The sequence below is a fragment of the Saccopteryx leptura genome, chromosome 3 (genome assembly GCF_036850995.1).
Source record: "Saccopteryx leptura isolate mSacLep1 chromosome 3, mSacLep1_pri_phased_curated, whole genome shotgun sequence".
Classification (NCBI taxonomy): domain Eukaryota; kingdom Metazoa; phylum Chordata; class Mammalia; order Chiroptera; family Emballonuridae; genus Saccopteryx; species Saccopteryx leptura.
Genome location: NC_089505.1, coordinates 218666869 through 218682636, shown reverse-complemented (window position 1 = coordinate 218682636; position 15768 = coordinate 218666869). Strand labels below are relative to the sequence as shown.

At 41.2% G+C, this 15768-nt stretch overlaps 1 protein-coding gene across 5 annotated transcripts; it reads left to right on the top strand.

Moving 5' to 3' along the window:
• The first annotated feature begins 431 nt into the window (after positions 1 to 431).
• LYG1 (lysozyme g1) lies at positions 432 to 10626 on the top strand. Of its 5 annotated transcripts, none has more exons than XM_066372302.1 (6): positions 432 to 475; positions 3846 to 3912; positions 6675 to 6779; positions 7683 to 7876; positions 9704 to 9836; positions 10352 to 10626. In XM_066372302.1, the coding sequence occupies exons 2-6, from the start codon at positions 3870 to 3872 to the stop codon at positions 10468 to 10470; spliced, it is 594 nt and encodes a 197-aa protein (XP_066228399.1). In that variant the 5' UTR covers positions 432 to 475; positions 3846 to 3869; the 3' UTR covers positions 10471 to 10626. The 5 variants fall into 5 exon arrangements, with proteins under 5 accessions (XP_066228399.1, XP_066228400.1, XP_066228403.1 ...); XM_066372303.1 differs by having other exon boundaries at positions 464 to 541; XM_066372304.1 differs by lacking the exon at positions 432 to 475 and adding an exon at positions 5132 to 5209 and having other exon boundaries at positions 3855 to 3912.
• Positions 10627 to 15768: the final 5142 nt, after the last annotated feature.

Sequence of the window (15768 nt, the reverse complement as noted above, 5' to 3'; positions counted from 1 at the left end):
ATCATCCAGCCTAGGGTGTGGCTCTACTTGCCTGAAATACAGATCAAGAACAAGAGTTTCTGACACTTCAAAGTCATCTCCCTTCCTTCCTTTTTTCCTTTTGTTTATTTTTTTCTATCCTCTTCTCCTTCTCCCTTCCTTCCTTTCTTTTCTTCTTATCTAATTCTATTCCCAGGAACTGTTGGTCCTGAAAGTATCAAAGTGAACTTGCAATCAGGCTCTGACCTGTGAGGTGTGGTGAGAAACTAATTGGTTAATGTTTGCAACATGCCAGGACATTCTTGAATGAAAGACCTTATATAAGTTCAAAGTATTTGTAATTATTATGATCATTACTATAATTTGTAAGATTTAGTCATAAATCCTTTCATAATAGGATGAAGTCAACACTTTAAAAAGAGGAAGCAGGGCTGAGACTATATATAAAGTGTGGGTGGCCTGCCTGCCTCTCAGGACAAGAGCTAACTGAAGACGGGTGAGTGTAAAACAGAGCCATGGAATTCATGCTCAGTCTTATCTAGGAGGGAAGATTCAGTCTATGGTGAGCAATTAATGATTGTGTCTTTGCTGCTGAGGAAACAAGAAAAGTTGGAGTCAGATAAAACTTAAAAAACTTGCAAGGGCCTGACCTGTGGTGGCGTAGTGGATAAAGCGTCGACCTGGAAATGCTGAGGTCGCTGGTTCGAAACCCTGGGCTTGCCTGGTCAAGGCACATATGGGAGTTGGTGCTTCCAGCTCCTCCCCCCTTCTCTCTCTCTGTCTCTCTCTGTCTCTCCCTCTCCTCTCTAAAATGAATAAATAAAAAAAAATTTTTTTAAAACCAAACTTTAAAAAAAAAAAAAACTTGCAAGGAAAACCCACATTATAAAAGATTATGTACATGAGAGAGTATTTTTTCCTGTTCATTACAATACTTACAAAAATTTAGATTTACTTTAATGTAAGTATATACTTTTGATTTTGTGAGTTTACAAAACAAAGAATGGAAGAAGGAAAATATGTGGGCATTAAACAGAAGCTGTACAGGCCAAATGGATGTCTTTTTTGTTAATTCAAAGCCAAAGAATGTGGGTGTTTGTATTTTGCCAGATGGTAATCTCTCCTCCACCCTCATGCTCACTCCTGCCAAAGTTACATTACTCCATAAACCTTAAGTGGTGGTTCTATAGCACAGTCCTGTTTTCTTTGGAAACTGTGAAAGAGCTTAGGCCTACATGCTAACACCTTAAGCTTGACAAAGTAAAAGGGCAGGTAAACTTCAAGAGTCTTGGATAGACTAGAGAGGCCATGGTCTCTCTGACCTGATCTTTGTTCAGAATGGAATATTCCTGGGACACCAGCAGAGAAGCTTTCCTGGTGTTCTCAACTCTGGGAATTCCAAATGGGCTAAGTGAGGAAGCTGGCACAGGGGTTCCACAGAGCGAAGGCAGTGCTTCCAGGTCCCCCTTGACAAAGGAAAGATTTGCTTGCTAAGTGTGGCAGGATGCAATCAAACCTCTGAGCTCTTCTGGGCTGATAACCATTGTCCACACTCCAAATTCAGTGAATATATATTTTTGTAGACCATGTGAAAATACAGCTCCACAAAAAAAGTGAGTTTAACAGGAGCTTATATTTTACTCTAAATGTTAGATTTTTCTCAAAGATATGTGATCCTAGCGGCGGAAATATTTTATATTTGTGATTGTCATTGCTGTTACTTTAATTCGAGGCCTGTTGTTGCATGACCAGTGGCGAGGCAGTGGGCTGGGTGTCGTGTGTGAGGAGGGAGGAGAGGATGGCACAGAGAGAGGGAACAGGACTAAGAGGTGATGGAAAGGCCCATCAGCCCACTACGAGCAAGCAACAAGATGAGACAGCAACAAAACCAGGGGAACAGTACAACATGGAACAAGAGGCTGTGCCCAATGCGGATTTGTCCAGCAGTTCTCAGTTCTTCCAGCATCAAATAAGGAGCAGCACACTGAGCCACCTTCATCTGCCAGTATTGCAGGTGTTAGCACAATACACACCCAGGCTGGGTGGAGGATCCTAAGAACCATGGTGGCTATGGATCTAGGTTTGTGGAAAGATCTGGGAGAGTATTTAAGGAAAAGAAATGAGAGTCCTATGTGGGGAACCAAGGGAAATCGGGTGGACCATTTCAATGTTGCAGGAAAGAAAAACAAAACGGTGTGTCTGAGGGGTACACAACTCCTTGGTGTAAGAACAATTAATTGAAATGTCTTCCTTACCCCCTCTTATTTATCTTTTGTTTTTGTTTTTAATTTTTAAAAAATTTACAATTATAGTTGACATCCAATATTATATTAATTGTGGGTGTACAGTATAGTGGTTAGACTTACAAAGTGATCTCCTGGTAAGTCTAGTACCCATCTCACAAACTTTCCTTTGTCTTGAGACATAATCTCTCTCTGAGTGTTTGGAAGGAAACATCCATAAGAACAACCTTGAAACAAAGGAGATGAGAAAAGCATTGTGAAAGTGATGAATACCATATTTAAGAGCATACTCCTACCTATAATAATAATTCGAAACAATAGGTAGCCAGGTTCAGCCAATTGGCAGAGGGCGGTGATGGGAAAACCCTGCAGTGGGAGGAGCTGCTGGGAGGTCCAGAGCTGAGGCAGGTGGCCTGGGTTCACCTGCAAACTATGGGTGGCATTTGTATATCCGTGTGGTAGCTAGTGGGGGAACCAGGGCTCTTTGGATGCTTGGAGAATAATTAGAGGAATGGCTGGGATGAAAGAGAAAGCATGTAACAGCAAGTGTGAGAGCAAGTGCTTGATGGTGATAGTGTCAGTGCCCCCTACAGTGAGTGGCTGAAGAGTTCCACTCTGGACCCTCACCCATGACCTGACTCCATGGAGATTTTACTTTGCTGGAGGGAGTGACTTTCTCTCTCTCCCCCCACCTCGGCTCTGGCCCAGGTTTGTTCCTGCCAGGAGTTTTCAGAGAGGGAATGGAGTACAGGGTTCAAGGTGGCCAGGGGGTTCTGAGCTCCCAGGCTGGGGTTTACAGCAGTGGGCAATGTCTTCTGACTCCTTCCAACAATCAAAACAAAGATTATGTTTCAAGACACTGAGAAAAGTATAACCTTTTCTCTAAACTAAAGGAAGAACTCAACTTAAGAGAAACATAAACATAATTTCCTCCTTTTTGTATTATCTTTTGACAATAGAGAGGCTTTTGGGATAAGGCACAGGCATCAATAATTTGCTTTTCAGGATCTGGAGTCAGGTCATTGCTTCCTGGTGTTGAGGGCTAAGCAGGAGGCCAGGCATTTTAAGATAATTGAAAGTCTGGATGGAGAACATGTCCTGCTTTTGCTTTTTTTCATTATGATTCAAATAATTAATTTTCTTAGTTCAGATATGGGGGAAGTTGTTCTTTTTAATACTTTTCCACAGAAACATTATATGGGGGTCCTTGGGTTACGGCAGTCTCGACATATGACATTTTGAGTTTGTGACGCTCACTCTCATAAAAACTTTTAAAATAAATGAGACGTGAGTGTTTTGGCTTATGCTGTTAGCATCATACTTACCGACTATGTGGGCGAACTAGTTAGGTTGCGCGTGGTGGAAAAATATGCAATAAATAATGCGGCAAATGAGTGAGGGAGTTGTGTTCCCCAATACTCTTACCTACACCATTTTGTACTGTTAAAAGCGCAAATGTTCCATTTGTGTAGGTTGTGTTTCCCAACTTGCACCAAAATTTGGGCTAAGTCACTGTCGTAGTAATGGAACTGTGTTGTAACATGAGTATCCCCTGTATATTGCTATGATGATGATTGACATTTTCATGTCTTTGAGCTAATTTGTATTTTAAAATTGCCTTAGGACCTGTAGAGTCAGATCATCAATATGGCTGTGCTGTGGCTGCTTCTGGGCTTTCTTGCCCTTACTGGTGAGTGTTTCTCATTTTTCAAATGACCTCGGAGATGGAAAGAGTAAGTATAGGATCATAATGGCACTTCTGATATGTAAAACTGCCATGGAAGATGCTATTTTCCCCTAAGTTGTTGGCCAAACCCTTGAGTTAATAACTGTGCTGCCCAGCAGCCTCTTCCCAACACCCCATAGGAGGGGCTTCTCTAGAAGGTAGGTTGGGCCTAAAACAGCGTTGCTTGAAGCTGGACTTTAAGTAGATGCCATTGATAACTGCCTACTGTTTCTCTATAAAAACTATTTCATCAAAAGCATTTGTTGAATTTATTAATAGAGCATATACTTCCACAGCAGTATTCTGGAGGTTTACCATAATACGGTGCATGTAATTTAATGGAAAACAAGCATGGAGGACATTGAGGAGATGTGACTCAGCTAACCACTGAGGCTGGTGTAGTCACAGTGCTTGAGTTTCAGAGTCAGCTCTATTTTCTTGTAGCTGAGACAAAAAAGAAAAAGCACACATTTTTAGATAAATCAAGGGAGGAAGCACAGTTCCTCGAGAGAAGCAAATTTTTTTTCCTAGCTCTAAATTCTAAAAATTTATCAGACGGAGTCAGTCTTACATTCATTCATTTATTTGTTGACCCATTCATTCAACAAATATTTTAAAATTTCTATAAAGAATTTTGGCTTCATCTCTCATTTCTCCCTCTCTCACTCTCTCTTCCCATCCTGCAGCCATGGCTAGGTTGGAGAAAGTTGGCTGTGAGTGCTGAGGATGACTCCATGGCCTCCACCTCAGGTGCTAAAAAGAACTTGGTTGCTGAGCAATGGAGCAACACCCCAGATGTGCAGAGCATCGCCCCCTAGTGGGCTTGCAGGGTGGATCCCGAGTGGGTCACACGTGGGAGTCTGTCTCTCTCTCTTTCTTCCTCTCACTGGATAAAAAAAAAGAATTTTGGGAATATAAGAAACTTTGAGGAACATGTAATTTGGTTAGAGAGCAGCTAGGAAGTAGGGAGCAATGAATGACACAGCACCTACTATTAAGGGTATTTGTCACTAATTATAAAAATAGAATGCTCTGATTAAAAAATAAAAAAAGGACACATTGGCTTGTTTAGTTTTTAATATACTCATAAAATGCAAGTCATTTCATTTTCTCATTTCTCTTAGATTACTCATCAAAAGTTTTTAAAGTAGAAGTATGTACTTCAAAATACTTGTATTTTCAGATGTCAACCCAATGAAGCTCTAAATAAAAAAAGAGAACCCTGAAATACATTTAGTAAGCATGCAGTACACATATGATGGTAAGCAGTAGACATATTTCCAAAGACCAACAAATCACTAAGATTTAATGATATGATCTACTTTTGTCAAAGAATAAAACAAAAAAGAGTAATCTAATGAGAAGTCCTTACAAGCTTATAATAGTGAGATGATGTTCTCAAGGGGCAATTCCCTGCCACCAGTAGGTATCTTGTTACTGGCATGTATGCTAGTGGTGGGATTCAAATAATTTAACAACAGGTTCTCTGCCCTAATGCCCATTTTAAGTATAGAAAACGATATATTGAAAGGTAGTTTATTATTTCATGCATTTAATACTTAAATAAGAACAATAAAAGAGGTACACAAAACTAGATTCTTATAAGAGTTTTAAAATATTAATGAAAAAATATTAAATAATATTTGACAGAAAAACTATAAAACTGTTATTTAAGATATTTCTATATTCCTTCTTGATTGGTGTCCTCACTTGCAACTTTTTCACCTATGGACGGAATGAACATTACTATCAGTGCTTAGAATACACTGTTGCACAGATGAACGTTAAAAAAGCATAAGAAATGTAAATTTGTGATTTCCATGTTGGGCAGCTGCCCAGGCATCCACTTAGAGAGAACCTTAATTACAAGTGCTGTTTTAACAATCGATTCGCTGAACTCAACAAAAAATTAGGTATCAGTTCTGCTGATACTGCGAACTGGCTGAATCCCACTGTTGTATGCCCCCTTCTGTTGTGAGTGATAAATACTCAGGAATGTCCTTCTCTTTAGTGGTCTTTGTGGAATCTCAACAGTGTGTCAAACTTCTGCTTCCCTTTCAGTGCTGCGAATGACAGTGGTAGTTAAGGAAAGATAGAATGAAGGGCAAAGAGAGAAAGGGAAGAAGTGGAAAGAGGGAGCCCCATGTGGAGACCTTGCCATGTGCCCTCCCCTCTTTGTGGTCTTAAGAACCCCTGCAGAGGTGCACTTAGAGAAAAGTAAGCCAGCTGCAAGTCACAGTTTACCAGCAGTCCCTTGACTTGGGGTCTGGGCTGATTCCAGGGAGATCCAGGTTTTATACGTGTTTCTCCAAAGCAAACATAAGTATTTCACCAGACCAATGAGTTAGGGGTATTGGAGGGAGAAGTGCTAAGAATTTACATAAAATGGAAGATGAAAACTATCTTACAGGGAACACACAATCTCTGGTATGACTCCAAGACACCCACTCAACAGAGCTGGATAACCACAAAGCTTTCAAGGAATAAAGGTGCTCCAACAGTTCCTTGTGTCTGTAGATATGAGGGAGAATTTAGTATTGAGGAAGTTCTGGGATAATTTCTTATTCCCTATACTATAAATTTCAAAAGGGTTTCCATTGCAGAGTGAAGTTCTTGTTGTCACTGATTTTAATATATGTTTATATATGTTACCTCATTCAAGCAGAAGAATGATTAGAACTACTCTAGTTCGATGTCTTAGCTTGATATTTTCTTAATTTGTATAGATTCATCTGAAAGTGGCAACTGGGGATGCTATGGAAACATCCGAGCTCTCGACACCCCGGGGGCATCTTGTGGGATAGGAAGACGCCGAGGCCTGAACTACTGTGGTAGCTAGAATCTCATTGTCCACCTGTTCTCTGCCTCCTCTTCTTTTCTCTCAAAAGGTGAATTCTTTAGGCAAGGTTGGTTTCAGCAGGATTTTGTCCCTTCCCTTGATGCCACACCTGTGTCTCCCAGTCATCGCCACAAGTTTTGATCCTCTCAGTGTACTCTTTTGGTTCCCGCTGTCTCCCACCGTCCCATGCTGCAGAGTGACCAAGAGAGCACTGGACGTGTTAAGAGCTGTCTCTGCTTCTTCAAGTCACTTAATTCCCCTGAGCTCTGCTGAAATGGGGAAAATAGTACTTATTTCACAGTGTTATGTAAACTCTGGTCAGTAATGTGCATGAGAGTCCTTTTGAAACCATAAAAGTGCTTGGAAGGGTAAGTGGGTCAGCCAGGTAAATTAGGATTGGTTTTCACTTTGTCCAACATTCTTGGTATTTCATAAAGGTGTAAGTGCACATGACTTCTGGACGTCATTGTAGGGTGGAAAAGTGGGCAAGAGAGAGCATCCCTGCTAGGGAAGCTCTCCGAGGACATTGTGAAGGGGAACTGCTCCTTCACATCAGGCACTTATCATATCTGATGAATGTGCATTTTACTGGGTAAGTCTGGGTGTTTTGGATGGAGCATATGGAATTTTCCTGGGAGAATGTGAGATGCCCCAGCCAAGGGGCAATGGTAGCCTCAAAGGACACTGCCTTAGGGGGTGGCAACTCAAGCTCAAAAGAGGAAAATCATTCCTCAGTTCTAGGAATGGCCACCAGAGGTTTCAGACCCAAACATGGATTTCTCAGCCCTCACCTGCTTCCCAGATTCTTGGAGTGTATTTTCTCTCTCCTTTTGATCTATCTCCCACTTCAGCGTAAGTCACACTGAACCACATCCTTCCTTCTGTGTTTGCTTAGGGGTTCGTGCTTCTGAAAGGCTGGCTGAAATAGATATGCCGTACCTACTGAGGTATCAGCCCATGATGCGTACCATTGGCCAGAAGTACTGTGTGGATCCTGCAGTAATCGCTGGTGTCATGTCCACGCAGTTTCCTGGTGGCAACATTATAGTCAATGAGGGCAATGTGGACAGTGGAATCAGGGTGGTTCAGGTAACCTTCTGTGTGGCCCTTGTGCTGCTCGCACACCTCCAAAAGGACACGTTCATGTCTGTTGTGTAGATGGCATCCCTGGGCACAGCCCCACGGAAGAGTGAATGGGGCTTTCTGGAGCCGTGAGAGCCCCACTCTGCTTGAAAGAGATGAGAAGCACCCTTTCTGCTTCAATCTGAGCCACAATTCTTTTTCTAAGTGATTATGCTGGTTTCCAGGATCTCATCAGTGGTACCCTACTCTGAATTTCCAATAAGGCTGTGCAAGAGAAATATCACAGACTGAATCTTTGCTCTTTTATTTTATAACCATGTGACCTTGGATAAATCATTTAATTTCCCTGGGCCTCAGTTTCCTCACCTATAAAATAGCATCTTAGAACTGTTATGAAGATTCAATGAAATAATGCGAAAAAGTATTTGGCACCTGGTAGATGCTCAACAAATACCACATTCCTTTTTCCTTGTCTTCTGTCTACACAATTCTTAGTTCTGAAGATCAAAATATTCTGCCTGGTTTCACTTGTTGTGTAATAGAGATTTCCAGGGAACTGGTCCTTAATTAGCCCACTGTGCTGGGAGAATGGGTGATGGCGGGGGAATGATGAAGCCACAATTCTTTCTATTACATTTCACATTATTGTAGTTGTTGAGAAATCTGTAAATATTGCAGTCATTTTTTTTTTTTTTTAACAAGTGAGAGGAGGGAGGTAGATAGACAGACTTCTGCATGTGCCCTGACCGGGATCCAGAGGGTAACTCTTGTCTGGGGCTGCTGCTCCATTGCTTGACAACTAAGCTATTCTAGCCTGAGGCCAGGCCATGGAGCCATCCTCAGTGCCTGGGAGAGAGGCTTTCCCTGCAGGAGGAGAAAAAGAGAGGTGGGGAGGAGGGGAGAAACAGATGGCTGCCTCTCCTGTGTGCCCTAACCAGAATCAAACCTGGGACATCCACAAGCAGGCTGACATTCTACTGTTGAGCCAGCCGGCCTGGGCTTGCAGTCATTTTTTAGGCTTTTAAGAAAATGTATTTCTCATTGATCTTTAGACTGGTTTCCATTAGTACTTTGCATGTCACTTTACAATTTAAAAGTACTTTAAAATAATTTATCTTCTTTTGATTTGGGGACCCATCCAATAATCTGATGAATTGGGGCAGATAAAGAAATAAATTTACAAGGAGATTGTCATTGCTGCAAAGTCGCATGGCAGCTGGATAATACAGAACTGGGACCAAAGACATCTTTGGTGATTTAGGGCTGGCATCATTTCCACCGCCCTGTTCTGCCTCCTTTGTAAAATCTTGTTCTTGGGAAAAGGAAGAGTCCATCCCCTTTGAAGGTGAAAATAAACAAAAAAAGAATTCCCCAGAGTCAGATATTATTCCTAAATATGGTGAAATATACATGGAATGGTTACCAAAGGTGCAGAAGAGGAGTTAGTTGTACCTTTAGGTTTTCTGATTATCGGGAAGGATAATTACAAGTACAGATAAAGAAACCCTTTCCGACCTGTTTGGGTGGTTTGTGGTTGCAGTGTTGGAGGAGGGCATCAGCCTAGAATTTACCCTACCTGTCAACCTTGGCTTCCAACCTCTCACCATTGCAGCGAGGCAGCAGTAAAATGTCTGCTTCTTCCTTCTTTTACCCAGACTTTGTAGCTTTACTATTTATCCCCAAGGACACTGAAGGTGTCCCAGGGAGACTGAAGGTGGCTTTCATTCTGCTAACGGAGGAGAAAAAGAAGGAAAATGAGAAATCACTGATAGTACGAAGCCCCATCACTGTCCCCTCAGCTTACCTGGCTTTTCCTCTACGCTCTCCATCTAGGACACTGGCCATTATGCTCCCACATCCTGGATTGGCGAGTCCCAGCTTTCCCAGATGACAGAGGCCCTGGCTGTTAGAATCAAAGAAATCCAGAGGAGGTTCCCAACCTGGACTCCAGCCCAGTGCCTGAAAGGTAGGTGTAACCCATGAGTCAGTTTCACAGCATGGAATAATAGGGACAAATGTAAATGCATTCTGCCACATCCTCCAAAACATCAGTTGCTTCCTGATGAGCACAAGGAAAGAGAATCTACCGTATTTCCCCATGTATAAGACACACTTTAATATTGGGGCCCAAAACTTGAAGAAAAATGTATTACATAAAGTTATTGAACTCAAGTTTTATTCATCATAAAATTCATACAGCTCCCCATCACTGTCAAAACTCCCATCCATTAGCTTGTCCTCATCTGTGTCTGATGACAAATCACTGTCATCAACAATGAGTGCAAAAACAAGTGTAAAAAAGTGAGAAATGCAAGTAAAAAAAATCTACAACCACTGTATAAGACACATACAGTTTTTAGAACCCAAATTTATTGAAAAAATTTGCGTCTTATACGTGGGGAAATATGGTAAGTTAACTGCTGAGCACCCTGAAGCAGTGAGGGGCTGGGCATCAGATTTAACCTGCCTCACAAATTCTAGGTGGACTCTGTGCCTACGTTGGAGGTCCTGGCTACATCAGAAGCAGTCAGGATCTGAGCTGTGACTTCTGCAATGATGTCCTTGCACGAGCCAAATACTTCAAGAGACATGGCTTCTAACACTTCAGATCAATCTCAAGGTCATTCTCACACATTGAGGTTTCATCTTGTTCCACAGATTAAACTAGCCAGTGGGGTTTGTAACTGAGAATCTGAGTTTGACCTTTCATATTATTTGTCAAAATAATATGAAACACATTAAAGGAAGAATTATTCTCTGCATTTTGTGGTGTGATATGTGTATATGTAAATTAAGGGTTGTGTCTCTTTAAAGGTACTTCCTGGAGGTAAGCTGTAACATGGATTTCCATGAAATGACTCCAACACCACATTGACCAGCGTTGCCAGATTTAAAAACACAGAAAGCTCAGTTACATTTGAATTCCAGATAAATAATAAACAATATTTTTAGTGTAAGCACCAAGCAATATTTGGAACACATTTGGTTATATGGTACTAGAAAGCCCGGCGGTCATACGAAATGACCGCTGTTCTAGATATTATAAATTGTAATTAAAATGATTTGTGCAAAGGTGTCTGCTAATTCAAACTGAATTACCCAGGGCAGGCAGCGAGGACGCCCCTTTGCTTAGTGCCCCACGGGGTTTCCCCCTTCTACTTGCTTAATTGCTTAAAGTAGAGTGCAATGAAGGAAACCACTGGCGGTACATTTCTTAAGAGCCACCCCTAGCTCAATAAATAAAGGTTATTTAAATAATAAAATGTTAATTCACATGTCAAAGATCTCTTTGTACACAACATTTCTTGTGTAGATCTTTCCATCATTTTTAAGCTCGCCTTGCAGAGGACCATCAATTATTTTTAATTTTACGTCCGTTCTTTCACAAACTCTTGAACAGGCAACATAAAGTTGACCATGTCCAAATGCAGGCTCAGGTAAAAAAAATGCCAACACAAAGTCCTGGTCCAGGCAAGTTAATTGGTTTGTTTCCCATGGACGCAAAAGCAAATGAACTATTAATGGATTGAATGCTATCCATGTACTGTTTGCTATTTGGATGCTGATTAGTCAATAATTTATTCAAGAGTGGTGGATAATTCTCAATTAGTGGAACTACAATGTTTCTGTACTTGCAACATTGAGAAAATCCTTTCTTGTCATGGTCAAATCAATTAGTTTCTAACTTGAAGTTTAAGGACTGACAGTGTTCATTCACATTTAATATTCATGTCACCAGAGGAATGCTCAAAACTTAAAGTTTCTCCATTTGAAACTGTTTTAATCCTTTTTGCGTTTCTGTCAGCATTACTCTGTCATTTTTTTGCATTTCTCTCCTGCCTTTGTTCAAGGGACTCATTTTGTCAAGACAGGCTTTTTTGTCTTGCATCTGAGGCAAGCCTTGTTTCTCTATGCTCATCAGTCTCATTTTGCCGAGAAAGACGCATTTGCTCTGCGACTGAAGCAAGCCTTGTCTTTCTCTGCTCAGTGGTTTCTTTTTGTCGAGAAAGCCGTTTTTGTGCAGCTTTAGCTCCTTTTCTCTCCTTTTCAGTGCTGTATTTTCTAGGAGACATTCTTAAAAGAAATTATGTTAAGACGTAGTTTTATGTAAAACAGATGATTGCCAATGCAAACAAATGTTCACCTTCCCCCTGACCCGCTCAATTTGCGTTCAGCCATGGCAACTTCACCCCATTGGCTAGTACAGTTACGCAAGCAACCAATAAGCTATCGGCGACAAACAGACACTTAAGCCGCATATAATAAAGATTTTACCTTGTTACTTTATCATTGATTTCTCCAATAAAAAGAATAGTTTCAAATTTAATTGAAAATTTTGATGTGAAAAGGGGATGATGGTGGCCAGTCCCATCTTCTGGGTGGAATAGTTTCAGGAGAGAAATTTGTTAAGTTTGCAGAATTATTTTAACCCTAAGCCTGTCTTTCTGTTATTTAAGTTTACCTTCTTTTCTTTTCTGGACCATAGAATCAGAGAGAGAGACAGAGAGAGAGAGAGAGAGAAGAAGGGAGAGAGATGAGAAGCATCAACTCATAGTTGCAGCACCTAAGTTGTTCAATGGTTGCTTTCTCATATGTGTCTTGACTGAGGGCTCCAGCCAAACCAGTGACACTTTACTAAAGCCAGAGGCCTTGGGCTCAATCCAATGACCTTGGGCTTCAAGCCAGCAATTTTTGGGTTCAAGCCAGCAACCATAAAGTCATGTCTATGATTCCACACTCAAGCCAGCGACCTCATGCTCAAGATGGTGAGCCTGTGCTCAGACAACAACCTTGGGGTTTCAAACCTGGATCCTCAATGTCCCAGACCAATGCTCTGTCCACTGCACCACCACCTGGTCAGGCTCTATTTGATGTTTCAAGGAGATTTTTAATTCCTTACAGTACAAAAAAGAAAGACTATTTGCAGAGGCAGATTAATGTGGGTTGAGGCCCTGGGTGCAGAAGAAAATATTGGGCCCCTTACATTAGAAAAAAGTGTAAAGTTGGAGTTTTGTGGGGCCCTTTAGAATTTGGGCCCAGGGTATGTGCCTGGTGCACCCGTCGTTAAATCTGCCTCTGACTATTTGGTTAAAGATCAATGAACTCTGGGCTGACAGTCAGCTGGCTGTGCTGGGGACAGGTGTCCCAGAGTAAGTCTTAATCACGTCAAAGGTTTACTTTTTCTTTTTAAAGTACAAACTGTGCATTAGGATGCAAGAGATTTCTTCAAAGAAATGGTGAATTATGTCAAACTGTCCCATAGTGAGTTTTGGAGGGAGCAAAATTATGCATGTGTTCAATCCACCATTTTCACTTGGAGTCCAGCTCTTGACCACCATGTAATGATATTTTAAGTAAAATTTGAAGAATGAACAGGAGTTTGTCAGGAAATAATAGGGATCAGAATATTGCACAGGGAGATATAGGTAAAGGCATGGTAGCTTGAAAAGTTCTGTGCTTCCTGAAGAAAGCAGGTGAATGTAAGTAACTGGAGTCTGAATTGCAAAAAAAAAAAACAAAAACAGAGAAATTTGGCAGATGGGAGTGGACAGTGAGAGGTTGTTGACAGGACTTAACACATGAAATGGCAGAGGGAATAGAAAGAACAATGTGAGCATGAAGGAGACAGGAGATAGCACTGGCATACTGGTGATTGGTTATGTGATGGCTCTTACCTACAAAAATAATTGGTCTTAGAAAAAATTTTTTAGCTTCTGTCAAGGAACTTTTCTTTCTATTGATGTAAACTTTGAAAAAATGTTAAACTCTCTAGGATTTTCTCAGTGAGAAAAGGTTTTTTAACCAGAGTTCCTGGCTTCTGCTTCAAACATGATTGGCAGGTCCAGGTGTGGATCGCTGTGGCAGACAGATGCCCACATGCCTCCTCCTGGTGCTCATGCTTTTATATAATTCCCACACCTTGAGTGTGGGTGGGAACTGTGACTTGCTTCAAACTAATAGAAGAGATTGTGGGATGTCACTCTATGATTATATTACATAAGATTGTAACTTCTGTCTTGCTAGCCAGCTCTCTGTCTTCTGGCTTTGATGAAGCCAGGCGCCATGTTAGGGAAGGCCATGTGGCAAAGAACTGAGGGGCCCCTGGCCAATAGTCAGCTAGGAATTGAGGTCATCAGCCCAACCACCTCAAGGAACTTAATTTCATCACCAACTACATAAGTGAGCTCAGAAGCAGGTCCTTCCATAGTCACACTTTCAGGTGAGACCCCAACCCTGGTTGACACCTTGGTTCAGTGGTGGGATTCAAATAATTTAACAACCAGTTCTCTGCCCTGATGACTGTTTTAAGTATTAAAAACCCCAATATACTTAAAGGTAGTTTATTATTTCATGCATTTAATACTCAAATAAGAACAATAAAAGAGATACACAAAACTAAATTATAAGAGTTTTATAGAGCATCGGCCTGGCGTGCGGAAGTCCTGGGTTTGATTCCCGGCCAGGGCACACAGGAGAGGCGCCCATCTGCTTCTCCACTCCTCCCCCTCTCCTTCCTCTCTGTCTCTCTCTTCCCTTCCCGCAGCCAAGGCTCCATTGGAGCAAAAGATGGCCTGGGTGCTGGGGATGGCTCCATGGCCTCTGCCCCAGGCGTTAGAGTGGCTCTGGTCGCAACAGAGCGACGCCCGGATGGGCAGAGCATTGCCCCCTGGTGGGCGTGCTGGGTGGATCCCGGTCGGGTGCATGCGGGAGCCTGTCTGACTGCCTCCCCGTTTCCAACTTCAGAAAAATACAAAAAAAAAAAAAAAAGTTTTAAAATATTAATGAAAAAAATATTAAATAGTACCTGACCAAAAAAAAAAAACCTGTTAAAGATATTTCCATATTGCTTCTTGATTTGTGTCCTCACTTGCAATTTTTTTAAACCTATGGAAAAATGAACATTATTATGGGCGCTTAGAATACGCTGTTGCTCAGGTGAACGTTAAAAAAGAGTAAGGAAGGTAAATTTGTGATTTCCACATTGGGCGGCTTCCCAGGCACCCACCTTAGAGAGAACCCTGATTACAAGTGCCATTTTAACAACCTGTTCACTGAATTCAACAAAAAATTAGGTATGGTTCTGCCGAATAGTGCGAACGGGCTGAATCCCACCACTGGCTCGGAGGGGGAGACTACAAGGCTTCTGGTAATGTTTTTCTAATCTGGGTGATGTGATGTGAGGGTGTGGTCAGGGTGAAAATTCAGTGAGGTGGATAGTTGTCCCTTTTCTTCATATTATACTAGAAGATAAAAACTACACAAAAATAACATGGCAGTTGGGCCTGTGGAACCAAACTGTGTGTGGTACTGATGAACATTTATATTAGCGTAGTTCGTCATTTAGAAAGTGAGCTCAGATCATCAGTCTTATTCAGTGTAGTGGGAACAGTTTGGGAATTGGATTTATAGGGTCCAGTCCCACTTGGGAAGATGTTATTACAATCTGAGAGCAGATGTAAAACGGGGATCCTAATTATTTGCTCACAGGCTTGCTGTAGGAGATAATCACCATCCTCACAAAACTGAAGAAAATGAAGTGAAACTTAGTAAGTACTTCAAACGGCAAACAACTCCTTTTGAAAGGAGACTATGCAGTAGAACCGTGTATCCCATGAGGGCCATAGAGGAAAGATATACTTGCACTTACGAGTGTAAGATGCTTAAATGTAAGGTGACCAACTTTTTTACAATGAAAAGGAGGACAAAAATAAATTGAAGAAAACAATATCATAAATAAAAACATTTTATTCATTGCAACAATAATACACTATAATGATAAATGCATAATAAAAACATGTAATATTTTATATTGTAATTATGCTTACATGCCTATTAATTTTTAATAATTGTAAGAAAAAATACTCATTTAGATACAAATATGTCACATCACATGCATC